General features: G+C 65.1%; 2 protein-coding genes across 10 annotated transcripts in view; both read right to left on the reverse strand.

The window, feature by feature from the left end:
- Positions 1–1594: 1594 nt before the first annotated feature.
- On the reverse strand, positions 1595–5892 carry STAC3 (SH3 and cysteine rich domain 3). Of its 2 annotated transcripts, XM_017836632.1 has the most exons (12): positions 5815–5892; positions 4980–5046; positions 4354–4612; positions 4013–4110; positions 3752–3821; positions 3545–3639; positions 3376–3442; positions 3105–3154; positions 2886–2980; positions 2575–2626; positions 2280–2417; positions 1595–2089 (listed from the first exon to the last, which is right to left on the reverse strand). In XM_017836632.1, the coding sequence occupies exons 2-12, from the start codon at positions 5043–5045 to the stop codon at positions 1991–1993; spliced, it is 1089 nt and encodes a 362-aa protein (XP_017692121.1). In that variant the 5' UTR covers position 5046; positions 5815–5892; the 3' UTR covers positions 1595–1990. The 2 variants fall into 2 exon arrangements, with proteins under 2 accessions (XP_017692121.1, XP_017692122.1); XM_017836633.1 differs by lacking the exon at positions 5815–5892 and having other exon boundaries at positions 1991–2089; positions 4354–4615; positions 4980–5045.
- A 709-nt stretch (positions 5893–6601) lies between these two features.
- The window catches only part of R3HDM2 (R3H domain containing 2), a 34054-nt gene continuing 23231 nt past the window's right edge, over positions 6602–17424 (reverse strand). For 5 of the 8 annotated variants that reach the window (XM_017836681.1, XM_017836682.1, XM_017836680.1 and 2 more), the window contains exons 12-24: positions 16912–17144; positions 14419–14579; positions 13109–13198; positions 12284–12526; positions 11610–11736; positions 10958–11193; positions 10502–10656; positions 10002–10102; positions 9126–9295; positions 8836–8980; positions 8651–8751; positions 8477–8561; positions 6973–7599 (exon numbers count right to left, since the gene is read on the reverse strand). In XM_017836681.1, the coding sequence (XP_017692170.1) occupies positions 7250–7599; positions 8477–8561; positions 8651–8751; positions 8836–8980; positions 9126–9295; positions 10002–10102; positions 10502–10656; positions 10958–11193; positions 11610–11736; positions 12284–12526; positions 13109–13198; positions 14419–14579; positions 16912–17144 (2197 nt within the window). In that variant the 3' untranslated portion in view covers positions 6973–7249. Of the gene's footprint in view, positions 6715–6972; positions 7600–8476; positions 8562–8650; positions 8752–8835; positions 8981–9125; positions 9296–10001; positions 10103–10501; positions 10657–10957; positions 11194–11609; positions 11737–12283; positions 12527–13108; positions 13199–14418; positions 14580–16911; positions 17145–17424 lie in introns of those variants that run through there. The other 3 variants (XR_001878319.1, XM_017836677.1, XM_017836679.1) reach the window with 3 other exon arrangements.

Here is a 17424-nt window from a genome sequence, read left to right on the forward strand (position 1 = left end):
GGGGGGGGGGGGCAGAATCCCTTCCCAGCTCCCCCCCCCTCGGCCCATCCACCGGGTGCCAGTGACGGGATTCGAGGAGGGGGATGCACATGGGGGGGCTGGGAGGGGGGAGTCGAGGGGCTTCAGCTCTTAATTTCCTATTAACTGCTGATCAATCCAATTAGCTCCCGGCCGTAATGAAGGGCAACTGCTTGGCTGGGACCAGCTCTCCCTCCCCCATCCCAAAACACGTCCCAGAACGCATCCCAAGAGGAGCCGGCGAGGAGGGGGGGGCTGGGGGGGAAGGGAGGCTGATGGAAGGGGTTTTACCCAATTTTCCAGCTGACTCTAATTAAGTTGCTCTCTTCAGCTGTTAAATTAGCCGGAGCCCTCCCTCCTTCCCAGGGTGGTTCCCCCCTTCCCCTCCCCACCGCCCAGATGCAGCAAATCAGCTGCTCCCTCCCCCCCCTCCCGCAGGGCTCCACAAATAAATAAATAGACAATCCCGGGAAAATTAACCGTGTGAGGAGCCGCAAATGAGGTGGAAAATTTTAATGGTCCGGCGTTTAAAGCCGTGTGACAGGAGGGGAGGGAGCGGGGAGGGGGGAGCGGGGTGTCACTCCCGGGGGCTGCCACCTTCTCCCCCCGCCGCATTCCCATCCTTCCCGCAGCAGCATCTCCCGGCTGGTGCTGGGGATGCTGGGAATACTGGGGATGGGGGGGACCCCCAGTGTGGGGGTCAAGCGCCTGCCCCCCAACCCTCACTTGCCCCCCGCAACCCCCGTGACCCCCTCGGCAGCCCCAGCCCGGCCCCACGGCGGGGGGAAAGACCCCGGGGACCCCTCCCCAGGCCCCCCGGGGGTGATCGACCCCCCCACCCCCTCCCCGGTACCGAGAGCGGGCCGGGGGCTGCCCCACCGACCGTCCGCCAGGGGGCGCCTCCGCGCTCCCGCGTTATTTACATCTCATTTGCATAGATTTGCATACATTTGCATAGCGCGCGGCCTCGCGGCGGGACGGCAGCGCCCCCGCGCGGCGGAGCCGGGGGAGGTCCGGCCCCGCCCACTCCCTCAGGCCCCGCCCCACCCCCGCCCACCCGCGCGTCGCCGTGGTTACCGCTGACGTCACGGGGCCGTGACGTCACGGGGCTCAGCCCCCGCTCCGGGGCACCTGTTCCTGCTCCCCCCCCCCAAATCCCGCTCCAAGGTCCCGTCCTGGCCCCGCCACCGTCACCTGTCGCCCGCGGTCCCTTTTGGGGCCCCGCCGGGCCCCGCGCCAGCGCCCGGCCCCGGGGAACGGGGCGGGGGGGCCCGGCCCACCCTGTCCCCTCCCAGCGCCCCTGCCCGGCCGAGCCCCCGGCGGGGGCACCGACACCCCCACACTGACCCCCCGCTGGCACCACCGACACCCCCCCAGTGACCCCCCTATTGGCACCACCGACACCCCCACAGTGACCCCCCATTGGCACCACCGACACCCCCAGTGACCAGTGACCCCCCCACTGGGGCCACTGACACCCCCACAGTGACCGGTGACCCCTCCCCATTGGCACCCCCGACCCCCTCAGTGACCCCCCCGCACCCCCAGTGCCCCCCCATTAAATTCAGCGCAGGGCGGGGGGTGGGCACAGCCTGTATTGCCAAACCCGGGTGACACACGTGGAGCAGCGGGGCAGGACCCCCCCGACCCCCTCCCCAGCATCCCCCCCCGAGACTGGGGGGCTCCACAGCGAGTCCGGGGGTGCCCCCTGCTCGCACCCAGTGTCTGAAGGCACCAACCCCCCCCCCCGAGGGAACAGCCCCAGAGGCACCTCCCGCCCCCCATCCCTGTCCTGGGGGGGTCAGTCCACTCCGGGGACCCCTTTGCTGCTGGGGGGGCAGAGATGGGGGTGCCTGTCCCTGCCCCCGTCCCTGCACCGCAGCCAGGACCCCCCCCCATCCCGGGGTCCCTCTGTCCCCCTCCTGGGGCCCCCCCGTCCCCATCCCGGGGGTCTCCCCCCCCCGCAGCCCCCTCAGATCTCCTCCAGGAAGTCCACAGGGAACAGCCCCACTTTGCGGCCGGTGAAGACTTTGACGTAACCGTTCACCTCCTCCCCCTTCTGCACCACGATCTGGGGGGCGAGAGGGGGGCGGGTGAGACCCCCGGGACCCCCCCCCGGAGCAGGGGGAGCCCAGGGAAGAGCCGTTCCCATGCGAGGGGAGGGGGAGGTGGGAAGGGAAGGGGAGGGGACGGCGTTGCCGGCCGTGGTGCGGCTGTGATGGGGGTCCCCGGGTGGTGACGGGGGGGGGGTCCCACCTCACCTGATCCTTCTTGAGCGTGATCTGCCCGATCTCCCGGTTGCCCACGAAGGAACGGGTCACTTTGTGCACCCGCTCGCCCGCCCGCACCCGGATGATGAAGTTGGGGGGGAAAAACCCGACTTTCTCACCGATCTTCCCCTGCGAGGAGGCAGCGAGTGGGCAGTGGAGGAGTGGGGGGGGGATCCTGCCCAGGGGTCCCGGATCCTGCCAGGCTGAGGGTTGGGGTGGGGGCACGGCAGGTCTGGGGGGCTGTGTGTCCCCCCCCTTGGAGCACCACGGGCTTTCCCAGCCTTACCCGCCACCACTCCTCGTTGGAGTCATCGACCACCGTGATCTTCTCCCCCGGCCTGGAAGGGAAAGAAGGGCCCTGTGAGGGGGGTGGGCAGGGCCCCCTCCCCGCGGGAGACCCCAAGGAAAACTGCTCTTCCCGTGGGATCAGCTCCTGGAGCCCCGTGCTCGGGGCCGGTGAGGGGTGAGCACAGCCCACGGGCTTGGGGACAGGCGGGTCCCGGACGGAGCAGCTCAGCCTCAAGAAATCCATGGAACCACATCGAGCCAAACCTCAGGAGCCTTGGGAAGGAGCCCAGGACACAGCTGGCAACTCACGGGAAGTCCAGGTCGTCCTTCTCCAGGGCTTTGAAGCGATAAAGTGCCACGAAATAGTGGGACTGCAGGAACGCCCCCGGCTGCGGCTTCTTGTTCTGGGGGGGGGGCACAGCGGAGTTTGGGGTCCCAGAGGCTGCAAACGGCTGCAGGGATCCCAGCAGGGAGATCCCACAACCTCTGCCCACGGTTTTGGGGGGCAGGATGAGGAAGGGGGGGTACCTTGTCATCTGTCGGGCTCTTCTCAGCCTTCTTGTCCCCTTCGGAGGCACCTGGGAACGGGAAGGGAGGGGGGTCACACCTCCCCTGGTGGTGCCTCCCGAGGGTCTCCTCAGTCTACTCGGGGACACAGCGAGAGCCCCGGGGTGAGGACCTGACCTGGAGACCCCCTTTCTGCAGGGCAGACCCCACCCTGGTGGCCCCCCAGGCACAGTCGGGGGCTCCCTCCCCGTCCCACGGGCTCGGCCCCCCCATCCTCGGCCCCCCCACTCACCGCCCTCGGCTTTGCTCCCCGCCGGCTTCGCGGCCTCCGGCTCCTCGTCCATCATCGCAGCCAAGGGCTGGAGGGCAGAGAGAGCTCTCAGGGGGTGCAGAATGCGGGGCGGGGGGGTCAGTGCGTTGCCAGCACAGGAGTTTTGGGGAGGGCCCGGCCCCCCACTCACGTTCTTCTTGTCGTCCTGCCCCTTCTTGCGCTCCTTGTTGGCCATGATGACGCCCGTCCGCAGCGTCTCGAACACGGGGTCGCTCCTGTTGTCCGCTGGGGGGGCACAGGGACGGCGGGGGGGGGTCGTGGGTGGGACACGAGGGGATGGGGCACCCCGGGGTGGGGACTGGGGGGACGGGGCACCCACCCCGGCACGGGGACTTACAGAGCTGGTCCTTGACGCAGAGCTGGTCGCTGTAGAGGGGGGAGCTGTAGGCCCGGCGGAACCCGGGGGGCTGCGGGGAGAGGGGGGGGTCGGAGCATCAACCACCCCCCAGACCCATCCCATCAGAGCTGGGGGGACGGGGGCCCGGGGGGGGGGAAGCCAGGGCCCCCCTCAGGGGCTGGGAGGTGACGGGGGTGGTGGCACCGGGGTCCTGCCCGCGGGGGCTGGGGTGGTCCCGGGCCGGGGGGGGGACCCACTCACGATCTTGCCGAAGCAGCGCTGCATCTCCACGTAGGACTGGCAGTGGTGGTGGATGTTGGTTTTGCAGTTCTTGCACCTCAGGCCAAATTTGTTGTTGACTAGCAGTGCGGGGGGGGGGGGGTGGGGGGGTGGAAAGGAGAGGGAATGTGACACTGCAGCTGTGGAACGGCCGGGACAGAGCCCTGGGCAGCCTTGGTCCCCAGGCCCTGCCCTGGCTCTGGCCGTGGCCCCCAACCCTCGTCCTGGCCGTGGCTGCAGCCCCCAGCCCGAGCTCCAGCCCTGCCTTCCAGCCCCAGCCCTGCCCGTAGCCCCCACCCTGCCCAGGCCCCATCAGGACTCACGGACGATCATCCGGGCACAAACATCGCAGAACTTGGGTTTTTTGAAGTAATGATCTTTGAACTTGTGGGGTTTGTCATTGACGAGTTTCTCGGGTTCAGGAGGGGGCTCGGGCTCCTCCTCCTCTTCCTCCTCTTCCTCATCCTCATAGATGTAGTAGATGGGGCCCCCCGAGGGGCTGACCAGCTCCCCGTTGGGCTGCGGCTCCGGCACCGGCTCCTCCTTCGGCTTTCGTTGGAAAAGTTGCTTCAGCTTCTGCAGCTGCTGGGGCAGGAGAGGGTGGATGGTGCGTGGCAGGAGGGCAGACACCCCGTGCCCAGCCCCTCGCCCCACTGCCCTGACCCAGAGACCCCTTCCCCAAGTGGGAGGAGACCCCAGGAATGCTGTGAGGATGGGGACCCCCCTCCTGCCCCCATGAGGTTCCCACAAAAGGGGAAACTGTGGCTCCTGGGCACCTTGGGGACGTGGGCATCCCAGAGGAGAGCCGAGCTGGGAAATGCCCACCCAGCCCCAGGTGGATCAGGGTCCCACCAGGCACCCCCAGCCCTCCCAAGCCTCCTGGGGCAGCGGCAGGATGATGGCAGGAGAGGTGGCTTCCCCCTGTGGCACCCGGTGGGCACCCACTTACCCGGCTCTTGGGTTTCCCACCTGAAGCCGGTGAAGCCGCTGGCTCTGGCACTTCCTTCTCGGTCATGCTGTGAGGGGAAGGGAGGGACGAGGCATTGGCTGGGGCTGCTCCTGCTGCAGGTGCCCGGTGGGGCCGGAGCGGGCAACCTTGTTGGGTGGGCACTGCCTGCCCTTCCCCTGCAGCGCCCGGTCCCACTGCCCATCCCACAGCCCCTGTCCTGGCAAGGACTGGTTCTGCCAAGGGGAGCCCCGGGGTCGCTCCCACTGCCCATCCTGCAGCCCCTGCCCCAGCGAGGGCTGGTTCTGGCCCCGAGAGCCCCAGGGCCAGGCTGGAGGAGGCCAATGCCCAGCCCAGCGCCTGGCACAGCCGCTGGCTCGGGGCCGTGGTGCCAAGTGCTGTGAGCCAGGCCCTGGGCTACCTGCACGTGCCCACCTCTGCCTGGGCATCTCCATCTCGCCATCGAACTGCAAACGGAGCCGCTCCCGGCCCCTTGGGACGGGCACACAGGTGACCCCGGCAGGCATCACCCGGCCTTGGGCTGCCACCGGGGTAGGACCTGCTCTTGCATCCCCCAAACCATCCCGATGCCACCTTTGACGACCCTCCACGCAGTCCTTCCGCCCAGAGTTCGATATTTTTGGTGACACCCACCCCGAGCCCCCCCAGGCCTCGTGAAAATCGACGAAAAACCATCGGGAAGCAGCGCTGGGGCTGGGGGTCGTTGGGGTGAGGGGCACTGCGGGGACGGGGCACCCCGAGGTCCTGCAGCAGCACGGGGGGGCCCTCGGGGGTCAGGGACACGGCGGGGGGGGGCCAGGCAGGGGAACCCACTTACCCTGTGCTTGGAGGCCTCGCCCTGCGCTGCTGAACCCCCCGAGGGGCGGCCGGTGCCGGTGCAGAGCCCCCAGGCCCCCGTGGCGGGCGCGGGGAGGGCGGTCCCGTGGCCGGCGGAGTGACAGGGCAGGGGGGACGACAGCTGAGCGCTGCCGGGGCTGACGCCGGGAAATTGGAGCCCCGGCGTGCGCCGGGCGGGAGCGGGCGGAGGAGCCACCGGCTATTTGCGTTGGTGGGTTGCTGGGCGTGCCAGGGGCCCCCCCAGCCTGGCATGGGACAGCGGAGGGACCGGGCACAGCGAGGGCTCCGGGAGTTGGGCACTCCAAGGGCTCTGGGCTCCGGCCTCGGGGCCTCCTTCGCTCGTGTGTGTGAGAACTGGAGCCTGGGTGGGGGGCACGGGGCACAGTGGCAGCAGAGGGGTCTCTGGTGGGGCAGAGTGGCAGCAGAGGGGTCTCTGGTGGGGCAGAGTGGCAGCAGAGGGGTCTCTGGTGGGGCAGTTTGTGGCTGCCTTGGCACCCTCTGGCACCAAATCCTGCTGGGACGGGGGGAGTGGGAGCCCAGTGCTGCCAGGCTGCCTGTGGTGGGGGACAGGGCCCTGGATGGGCATCCTGGGGTCCCCACAGTCCCTGCCCAGCTGTGGGGGGCAGCGAGGTGGGAGCTGGTACAAGTCTGGAGTTGGAGTCCCCCCTTTCCCGGCTTCTCTTACCTGCGCTGGGAGCGTCCCACTGCTGCTGGAGGCTCCGGCTGTGCCACCGAGGCTGTGCCAGCCCAAATCCTGCCCCCACCTGCACCTGTGCCAGCTCCAGGTGCTGCTCCTCAGTCACCAGGAGTATGTTGCTTCCCAGCAGGGGACACTCCATGCCCTCAGTCCTGCCCTGGCACAGCTGGATGGGGCTGGCAGCTGAGAGAAGAGGCCGTGAACATCTGTCAGGGGTCCAGCCCCAGGCCAAGCACTCCAATCCCAGCCTGGGCTCCCCACATGCCAACCCAGGGGCAGGACTGGCCAGGACACATCCCCTCCCAGTGCCCCTTCCACTGTCCCCTCACCCCACCGAGGCAGCCCAGAGCCCCCAGCCCTTGGCACTGGCAGAGAACGGGAAAGTCGCGTTCGAGTGATGGACAATTTTCCTTTTTTTTTTTTTTATTTAAAAACACCCCCCCCCAAATAAAATAAAACAAAACCAAAAATACTGCAGTGAACATACCAATCAACACCTGTATGTGCGGTCCAACACAGTGCTTAAACAAAACCAGAGACACAGGGGAGGGGGGCGGGCACGGGCGGCACTCCAAAAATAATAATAATTAAAAAAAAAAAAAAATCAACTTCTCGTCTCTTAATTATGTTCATATAAATATATCAAGGGAGGAGGGCGAGAGGAAGGGAGGGCGGGAGGAGAAGAGGCCCAGGGGGGTGCCCGGTGCCCGCGGGAGCCCTACTGGGAGCTGGCCCGCTCCAGCACCCGCAGGTCGTAGTTCTTTTTGGCCACGCGCAGCTTGAAGCGGCTGAGGGAGTTGTTGAGGCGGAGGGAGGCGTTCTGGGCAGCCAGCGGGCTGGGGAACACGGCCACGATGGTGTATAAGGCAGCGAGGTCACCGTGCCTGCCGTTCTCCGGAGTCCCGCTGTTGTCCCCGCCGCCGCCACCGCCGTCCCCGCGGCGCCCCTGAGTCTCTTTGAGCCACTGGATTTTGGCACCGGCCATGGCGAGCTGCGTGAAGAGCTTGTCGGCCTCCGTCCGTGTGATGCCCTCGGGCAGGTCCGTCACCTCCAGCACCCGGCCCAGCACTGCGGGGAGAGAGGACGAGTCACCGGCCGGGTCCCGGTGCCCCGGGAGCCCCCCGGGCTGGAGCACCCACCTCTCCCCGGCCCAGGAGTGCTGCGCTGTGCCAAGCTGCCCCCAGGTATTTCGCTAAGTCAGTCACTTCCCCCAGACTGCCCCTACCTGCTCCCTGCAGGGCCCCATCCTGATCCCTTCCCATGCACACACAACCTGCTTCGGGAGGAGCTGGGTACTGCCCAGTGTCCCAGGGCTCCAGCGACACCCAGTCCTTCTGGTGTCCTTTGGATGGCCTTGGCTGGGCAGTTTGGGCTCTCCCAGGGGCTCTGCCCTGTTTTCCTCCCCCAAACCTCAGGGAGCAGGACTGGGAGCCAACCCTGACCCTGGGAGGGAGAATGGCTGCATCCACAGAGGGCAGCAACACGTGGCTGTGCCCTGCCCAGAGGTCCCCAAATCCCTCAGCAGCTCCTGCCCCAGTCCCTGCCTGGTGGTCCCCAAGCCCCTGTGCAGCTCCTGGCTCCAGCCCTGGCTCCAGGCTTAGCAGAGCTGCTGAAGGGATTCTTTGCTAATATTAACGTGGCACAGCCAGGCCATGCCAGGGGCAGGGAGGGCGGCTCTTAAAGGGCCCCCTGCCACCAGCTGCTGGTGGTGACACGGAGGTGACACGGGGGACAGGCCCGAGGCCTCCAGAGGGTCAGTGAGGGCTGCTCCGTTCAGGCTGCGGGTCCCTCCCTCCCCAAGGACCCTGCGGAGACCCCCCGGGTGAGAGACAGGCAGGAACCACTCCCTAAAACCAGCACGGGGTCCTGTGGGATGCTGGTGTGGGCATCTGGAGTCCCCAAACCCCGTGTGTGTGGACATCAGAGGGCAGAGGGGGTCACTTGCCTACGTCGCTTGTCCCCAGGTCGGTGGACGCCGATTTGAGGGCCTGTCTCTTGCTCCGGTTCCCGTGTTTCATCCCAGTCTGCCCCTTGAGGAGTGAAAAGGGCACCGTGTCACCTCAGGGGACAGCGAGGCCTCCCGGGGAGGGGACAGTGAACTCCCGTGGCCCGGCTGTACCTGGTGTGCCGTGTAGCCGGGCTGGCTGTGGAGCAGTGGCGGGGGACAGAGGGACAGGTTGTACTGCAGCGGTTGGCCCAGCAGCGAGTACCGCCCGTCACCTGCGCCAGGAGACACTCAGTGGGGCCCCGGGAAACAGCGGGGAATTCCCAGCCCTGGGCTGTCCCCACACACCTCCCCCTTACCTTGTGCCGGGCCCATGGGCCGGGGGAACTGTGTGAGGACAGGGAGGGGGCTCAGCCCCGTGCACACACTGTTGAGGTTGGTGACGGGCGACGGCGTCGGGGACTGGGTGGGGGACGTGATGGGGCTGTTCAGCTGAGTGCTGGCCTGGGGGAGGGACAGTGTCAGACACCCCCGGTGCTTGGGAGCGCTCCCACAGCCGCGGGGTGACCCCTCACCCGTCACCCGGCCCACCCCGGCGGCCCCAGAGGCCGAGCTGCCTCCTCCCCGTCCCTCCCAGTCCGCCCAGTACCTGAGCACTGGTGTCGGGGTTGTAGAGGTCTCCTGGCTTCTGCCCCCGCTGCTCCAGGCTGTAGTACTTACAGTGGCTCCACTGCACCACGGGGGGGTTCTGGGGGGCCTGGGGGCCGTTGGGGACATTCAGCTGCATCACCACGACACCGGGGCCTGACGGGGACACCCCTGGGGACAGACACAGGCACGTCTGGCCCGGGCTCTGCTGCTGTGGGACCTGGGGCACCTGCCTGTCCCTGCCACTGCACACCCTTCCCTATGATCCCGCTCTGGACTCTTCTCCTCTCTGGAAAAGCCCCACCAGGATCCGCTGGGGATCCCTCTCCTATATGCCATCATACATCGGGGAGGGATGATGTTTAATCCAGGAGAAATGGGAGCAGGGGGGACAAGCTGATGGGTGGCAGCTCAGTGGTTGCTCTGAGCGTCGCTGCAGGACTCTGAGCACGGAGCTGGGCCCAGAACTCCAGCATCCCAGCCCAGGTCCTGCAGCTCAGCAGGCCCAGAGCTCCACAATCCCAGCCCAGCTCCTGCACTGGCTCACAAGGCCCCACCTTGCTCCCAGTGGCTGGGACAGGGAGCAGGAATACTGAGGCTCCTCATCCACAATTCTCCCCGCTCTCACCAATCCACAGCCCACCCAGCTCCCTCTGCCACTCCCACCCCGCTGCCCACCAGGGCAGGGAGATGCCACGCACAGGCCAGCGCCCCCCTGGTGCCACATCCCGATCGTTCCCAGTGGGATTCCCAGCCTCAGGAACCCCCTTGCGCAGACGCCGCCAGACTTGGCTGCGAAGCGGCAGCTCCGCCGCCCACGATCCAAAGGCTGATCCCACCTGGAATCGGTGCCAGCCCTGCCCGTGGCCCCTCGTACCTGAATACTGCTGCTGCATCTGGGGGGGGCTGCAGGGGGCCGGGGACTGCGGCATCTGGTACTGCTCGGAGCCGGGAGGCTGCAGGAACCCCACGGACGGGCTGAGGAGCAGAGAGGGAGCGGGTGAGGACGGGGATGGGGAGGGAAAACCCCGGGGGGTCTGTGCAGGTAACTCCCAGCTCCCTCTGTACTGGGATGGCTGGACACACAGGAGCCTCTGGAGAGGGCTGGACACACAGGAGCCTGGCATGCTGGGGGCCAGGAAGCCCTGGATATGGGAGGCAGGACTCAGGGAGGAGCAGCTCCTGTGGTGCTCAACCACCTCCAGCTGCAGGAACAGGACGCTCCCCCCTCTCAGCAGGGCATGGAATCATCCAGTGGAATCATGGAATGCCCTGGTTGGAAGGCACCCACAGGGAACATCAAGGCTGTCTCCTGGCCCTGACAGGACACCCCCAAAACTCCCTCCCCAGGGCAGGCCGGAGGGGCAGGGGCTGTACCTGGTGCCGTTCTGCTGGGCAGTGGGGATGACGCTGTAGTAGATGGGGACCCCCCCAGCCTGGAGCCCCCCCTGCACAGACTGACTGGCTGGCACGAGCACTGGCTGCTGGAAGGGCTGCTGGACCACGCTCTGGGACTCACTGGCCATGGGAACCTGGGCAGGGAGGAAAGCAGCAGGTTACAGGTCACACGGAGCAAGGAGAACTGGCCCAAGGAGACACCGGCAAGGGGAAGAGATTCCAGGGGTGTTTTCCTGCCCAGGCAGGGCAGCCCCTCCCAAGCTCTTCTCCCTGTCCTCCTGCTCCAGATGTGCCCCACAGATTCCCACATGGATGTGCCCTCCCCAGGGTGCTCTCCAAGTGGGTAATCTCCACCTCTGGCTCCAACCCTCAGGCACACCTTGCCCACTGGGGTCCCCTCCCAGCCCCCCACGCTGGAGAGCAGCAGATGCCCACCTGGTACGAAGGCAGCGGCGTGTACTGGACCATCAGGCCTTGCATCTGGCTCCCCATCCCACTCCTCTGGCCGCTGAGGAGCCCGGGGGGCTGTGCCTGCTGCACCCCCATCACGCTCTGCATCTGGCCCCCCATGTTGTTCCTCTGGCTGTTGAGGAGCCCGGGGGGCTGTGCCTGCTGCACCCCCATCACACCTTGGTATGTTTGCTGCTGGTTGGACATCATTGGCTGTAAACCTGCCAGAACAGGGTTTCAATGGAGCAGCTTCCCAGCTGGACGTGGGAAACAGCCCCAGACTTGGGATATAGGGGCTCAAGTCCTGCTCTGCCCCCACCTCCTGCTAAAGAGTGGGGAATGGGCTTCCTCAGGGCAGGTGTAAAAACACCTGAGGGAAGCTCCTGGCTTTAAATCCCCTCAGTGGGGCTTAAATCCACCTCATCCCCGCTCCAGCAAGCTGAGAGGAAAGGGAGGGGAAGGATTCAACAGCCTCTACAGGCCAGGATCCAAATTCCCAGCCGAGAGACAGGTCCAGCAAAGAGCGGGAGACGGGGAAGAGCAACCTGGCCCCAGAGAGCACAGGGGAGATGCTGAGAGCCACAAAAGCAGCAGAAAAGGGGAAGCTGCCCCCCCTCCCCCCTTACCACCCCCTTACCTGGCTGCTGGGACTGCTGGGGGAGCTGCTGTGGGCGCTGGGAGCTGTAGGCCACTGGGTGACTGAGGGGTCGGTATTGCTGGCTGGAGTTCGGGTACTGCCCGGGGGGGTAGTAAGAAACCTGAATCTACCAAGGGCAAGAAAACACGGTGGTGAGAACACAGGAGGGAGGGGATCCAAGAAAGCTGGTCCCCCAGGACCAGTTTTCTCTCTCACCTGGCCTGGCTTCTGCCGAAGGGAACCACCCAGGGCTCTGGCTCCGTGGGGAACCGCAGCCCCTTCCCGCGCCTCCCAGCCTCCTCATCCAAGCCTTTCCCAGCACAGTAGTGCAAGAGCACAGTAGGCACAACTCTCCTCACAGCTCAGGGGACAATCCTAGAGGTCATAAAGCCCTGCAGGACCCCAAAGAGAGCTTAGAGGTGTCAGCCCTGAGTCCGGCCACTGTCCCTCCCCCACCACTGAGAGCCGGGAGTGGCCCGGGGGGGTCCCCAGGCAGGAGCCTCGTGGGCTCACAGGGACACAGGGGCAGGGACCATCCTGTGCCTAGCAAGGGAGGGTGAGACCCGGAGCTTGGACCCCTGAGGGTGGATCCATCACCAACGAGCAGCAGACAAAGAGGGGCCCACTCCCCCGCAGCCCCTGGCAGCTCTGGGGACGTCCCCTCGTGTCCTTACTTGCTGGGGAGGCTGAATGTAGCCCTGGGGCTGCAGCACCTGCTGAGTGGGGGCCGTGTGCCCCGAGGCGGAGTAGCTGGAGGTGGGAATGGGCTGCCCAGGGGTTGCCATGATGAATCCTGGCTGCTGAGGGTGCTGGGAGATGAGGGACGACTGGAACATCGCCGAGGAAGGATCCGGGGCCTCCGTCGAGCCCTGTCGGCTGAGGCTGATCTGCCCGAAGGGGCTGCTGAGCTCGTCGGCCTGCAGTGGGACAAGGGGAAGGATGGAGGAGGACAGCACGTGGGACAACAGCACGTTGTTGTGCTGAGCCCTGCTCCCTGCTCTGCGAGGAGCTCCCCCAGCACAGGCCCCCGGACACGGGCCACAGGCCCGGAGCAGGACGGGGGGACACGCGACCTGCTGGGGGGCCTAATGCTCAGTGGACACTCAGTGACGCGGGGGGTCCCACACAGGCAGGGGTGACCCCAGCCCGCAGGCCACGTCCCGTGGGGCACACCATTCCCAAAAGATCCCGGTGGAGACAGCACAGGGGCTGGCTGAGCCCACAGGGCAGCCACGGCTCCCAAACCCCAGCACTGGGCACAAGCATCGCTTCCTGGGGAGCTCTGAGCTTGGAATTTGCTTTTCCCAGGCTCTTTGCAAGACTGCCACTCTGGGATGGGTGGTGCCACAGCCTCAGGAATCCCAGTGCAGCACAGAGCTCCGTGAATCCCAACCCCACGGGGTCGGTGTCCGGGACATACCTGATCAGCACAAGCTCACACAACACAAACACAGCACAGAGCACAACAGAGAGTGCAGAAGAGGAACTGGGGTTTATACCAGGTTGTACTGCTGGGGTGGAGAGACTGGCAGGAGGACTTGGGGGCAGGAGCTTGGAGAGTACGGAACAGGCTGCAGCGCCGGGACCGGCTACGACCAGCGGAGGAGGGAGGAGAGAGATCCGGGGGAAAGGGAGGGAGAGGGGAAGGAAGGAAGGAGGGAAGGATGAGGAGGAAGGAGAGAAAGAAGGAACAACAAGGTTAGTCAAGTGAGCCAACTGCAAACACACAGAGGGGCAGTGCAGGGATTGGGAAGCACGGAGACCATTCCGGGGCAGGATCCATCCCGGTCGGACACGGCCCGGCCGGAGGCTCGCGGAGCCCGGGAGGGGTGGCCTGTCCCAAGGCAGCTCTTGCCTGGCAGGAGCAGTGGCACGAGCTCACAAGGGCCAGCAGCAGCAGCAGGGTCACTTCTCCCCACACAACACTCCCATCTCTCCCATTTCCCCCAGTCCCTGCAGTGCTCCTTGGCCATTCCTGCTGGGAATGCCATTCCTGCTGGGAATGCCTTCCCTGCACGCTCACCTTCCCCAGGGACCCCCACTTTGTCACCCTGAGGACCTGCTTTATGACAACCCCTCACTCAGGCCCCAAACTTTGTGCTTTGGGCATCGACCCTGTGATGGCCAGTGCTGGAAGGGGGGGTCAGTCCTTTGACTGAACCTTTGGTGACACTGAAGGGACATGGACATGGGGACAGTGCATTTCCAGACCCTTCACCAACACTCAAACACCTGAAATCAGTTTTTCCAGGACCTAAACCATCAGAGCAGAAAATACAAATAAAAACACCAGCATGGCCCAGTGATCCTGCAGCAGGACAGGGTTTGTCACAGGGGCAGGGGCAGAACAAGTCCATAGGGATGACACCCATGGGTGCTTTCCAGAGGGTTCCACCCCTGGGAACAGCCCAGCAGGCTGTGGAACAGCAAACATCCCTTGGCTTTAACTTGGGGAGGGTCTGGAGGACACCCCCAGCTCAGCTCCAGGTCTGCCTCCCCCAGGACATCAGGAGACCAACCACGGGGAGCTCAAACCCAAGAACCAGGCGGGACAGTCCCGAGGGAAACTGCTTCCAGTTTGCCACTTATCCAAAGACCACAGACCCTTTTTCCAAAGGGGCTGCTGGCCCGAGCAGATCAGAAGGGGTTGGGAAGCTGGGAAATCCCATGGAATCATTCAGGCACAGCACAGCCCCCGACCTTCCCCCGCTCTGCCACGAGCACGGAGGGACCGCGACCGTGGGGACCCCCAAACCCCAGGGGTGGGCCCAGAGCCCCCCCGGGTGTCCTCTGGCCCTGAGTGACTCACCTGGGACATCATGGGGCTGCTCATGGCCGGCGGCTGCTGGGCGGGGGGGGGGATGCCGGGGGGCTGCGGGGGCGGCGGCGGGGCCGTGCAGGGCAGGAGGCCACGGCTGGGCTGCGAGGACGGGGACTGGCTGCACCCCTCGGGGGCTCCTAGCACCAAACCTGCAACGGGGAGACAGGCACGGAGCATCAGCACCCGGCACACACGGGCTCAGGGGGATCCCAGTGGGATCTGCCACCCCCGGAGCTTCCAGGGGGTCAGGGGAGCAGGCAGAGGGAGGAGGAACTGCTGTGCCTCTGCTCACAGCAAAGAGAGGGGCTGACACTGCTGGTGACACTCCCGGGGTTGGACCTCCCTCCTCTCCATGGCCAGGGGCACTCACTGACCCTCCAAGGCTGATCCCGGGATCTCCTCCCCCACCCCACACAGGGAAGAAGAATCCGGCTGCCAACAGCAGCACCCGCCTGGGGGAGGCTCCTCACCCCCAAACAAGGCAGGGATCCCAAAATCAGGGAGCTGCCAGGGATGCCCGTGTCAGCTCAGCACCACGGGATCGTGGGAAGGAGCTGGGGAGCTCCAGTGCCAGCTCAGCTCTGGGCACGGACACCAGCACCAACCTGAGTGCCCAGAGCAGAGAGGGGAGTGCGGGGACCCCGTTCCTTGGGGGACCCCATTCCATGGCCCCACAGACCCCTCCTCTCTGAGGAAAAGGCTGGGAAATGGCAAGCTGAAAGCACCCCCTTCCCATGGCAGGCAGAGCTGGGAAGGAGTGTGAGGCACACACGGCTGGCACCCAGCTGGGAAGGGTCTCCTCAGTATTCCAGTCTTACTTCCAGAAATAAAAGGGTTGTGCAACTATTGCTTCGTGCCCAGTAGCTGCTGCTTAACCAATTCTGCCTCTGATCTCCCACATTTCCACAGCTGATCTCCGGGGACTCTGCTGAGGAGCTCTGTCAGCAGCCACTTGCTGCAAAGGAGGGAATATTCCACTGACAGTTGCCCAGGGGCTGGATGCTGTGATGGGAAAAGAGCCCCCAGGTCCCAGGCACTTCCAATCCCATGGAATAAACACAAGGATATGGAGGAAGGTGGGTTTGGTGTTTTTCTTCCTCAAGTGATAATTCCTTTGCCTATTTTTTTTTTCTTTCTCCCAGGAGGTTTCTAATCATCTGCCCTTATATAAAGCCTGGAAAGCAACTGGCTTCTGTTCCCAGGGGAGACCCGGAGGGAAAATTACAGGAAGAGCCAAAAAGCAGCTCCTCTCTCGCTCTGCTCCGCACACGTTGGGACAGATCTTCATATAAGTGCTCCCAGCACTCCATGAATCAGTCCTGGAGGTGGCTGGAACACCCAGAGCGAGCACAGCCCTGGCACGATGGGAACAGGATCCCGGGAGACACTGTGGGCACCTCCAAACTGGGACATGAGGGTGTGGTTCCAAAGGCTGGGTGCTGGGACACGGTCCAGGAGCCTCTTAAATACATCCTTTTTGGTTGAAAGGACTCTTGTAGAGCAGTTATTACCCAGGCTCTGCCTCTCCTCCTCAGGAAAAGGACAGTTCCCAAGGATTTGGGACTTGCTGCCAACCAGCAGGAACAGAAGACAGTGGGACAACACTGGGTTCTGCTCACTGACACATCAGCAGCTCCCCCAGCTGTCACCAGACCAAAATGGGAGCAAAACCTCTGTTGCCCTTTCCACAAACACCCTTCACAAGCAGCAGGTTGAAAATGATGGATTCTGCTCCTCCCTGTCCGAGGGGAGCACAGACATTCCCTGGAACACCCAGGACACACATCCCTTGGGAAGCTGCTGCCAGGAGCTGTGACACCCCCCAGGAACATCCCCCCTGGGCTGTGCTCTGTGGTACCTGCACAGACAAGGAAGGACTGAGCTGAAGCAGCAGAGAGACCTGGGATCCTAATTCCCTTTGGCTCCCAAACCCTTGCACTACCCCCAGCAGCTCTGGGGCTCAGGCCCAGCTCCAGCTGCTGTTTGCTCCCAGGAGCTCAGTGAATCACTCTGAGAACATCGTGGGCAGATCCCAACTAACAGAGTCTTTGTCTGGCAGTTGTGTCTGATGAGACTAATTGGTGACACCTTTCCCTGCCTCCTTGGAAAGCAAGGCACAGTGCCAGGAGGTTCACCCTGAGCATCCTCAGGGCTGGGAGGGATTTGGGGAGCAGAAGGGAATGGCGACCCAACTTGGGGCAGAGCAGGGGAGAGAAAACCACGATAACTGGGAGTTTGAGTTGCAGGGGCTGGGAGCAAACACTGTCCCTCGTCCCAGGTAACTGAAGGAGGGATGGCAGAGGTGATGGTGACAAAGCAGGCCATCAATCAGGTGGCACAACCACGCCCAGGCACCGAGAGCCCGGTGCCAGCCACGTCCTGTTGTGTAACCGGGGCACCACAAGCCCCAGTTCCCCAGTTCCCCAGCCTGAATCCTGCGTGCCAGGGAAGCTGGACCTGCCTGGAGGAGCGGCTCTGTACCTGCCCGGGACGTCCTGCTGGCAGTGCTGCCCTTGCTGCTCCCGACGCTGTCCCCCCGGGTGAGGATGGAGATGCCACTGAAGCTGCTGGCCTTGGTGACGGGCGGGCGCAGGGCGCGCACGGAGCCGTCCGAGTCGGTGCTGCTCCAGGGCCGCGGCTCCAGCGCCTTCAGCTCGCTCTCCGTGCTGCTCTGGCGGCTGCTCGAGGCCCGGCCCAGCCCGTCCCGGGGGCCCCTGCAGAGAGCACGAGTCACTGGGGGCTCCAGGGGCAGCAGCAGAGGGGGGGACACACACCCAGCCCGGCCAGTGCAGGGTGGGGGGACACTGAGCACTGGGGTGGGGACACTGGGCACTGGGAGGGACACTGGGCACTGGGGGGGACACTGAGCACTGGTGGGGACACTGAGCACTGGGAGGGACACTGGGCACTGGGGGAGGGACACTGAGCACTGGGGGGGACACTGAGCACTGGGAGGGACACTGAGCACTGGGGGAGGGACACTGAGCACTGGGG

The sequence above is a fragment of the Lepidothrix coronata genome, unplaced genomic scaffold (assembly GCF_001604755.1).
Source record: "Lepidothrix coronata isolate B3197 unplaced genomic scaffold, Lepidothrix_coronata-1.0 Scaffold281, whole genome shotgun sequence".
Classification (NCBI taxonomy): Eukaryota; Metazoa; Chordata; class Aves; order Passeriformes; family Pipridae; genus Lepidothrix; species Lepidothrix coronata.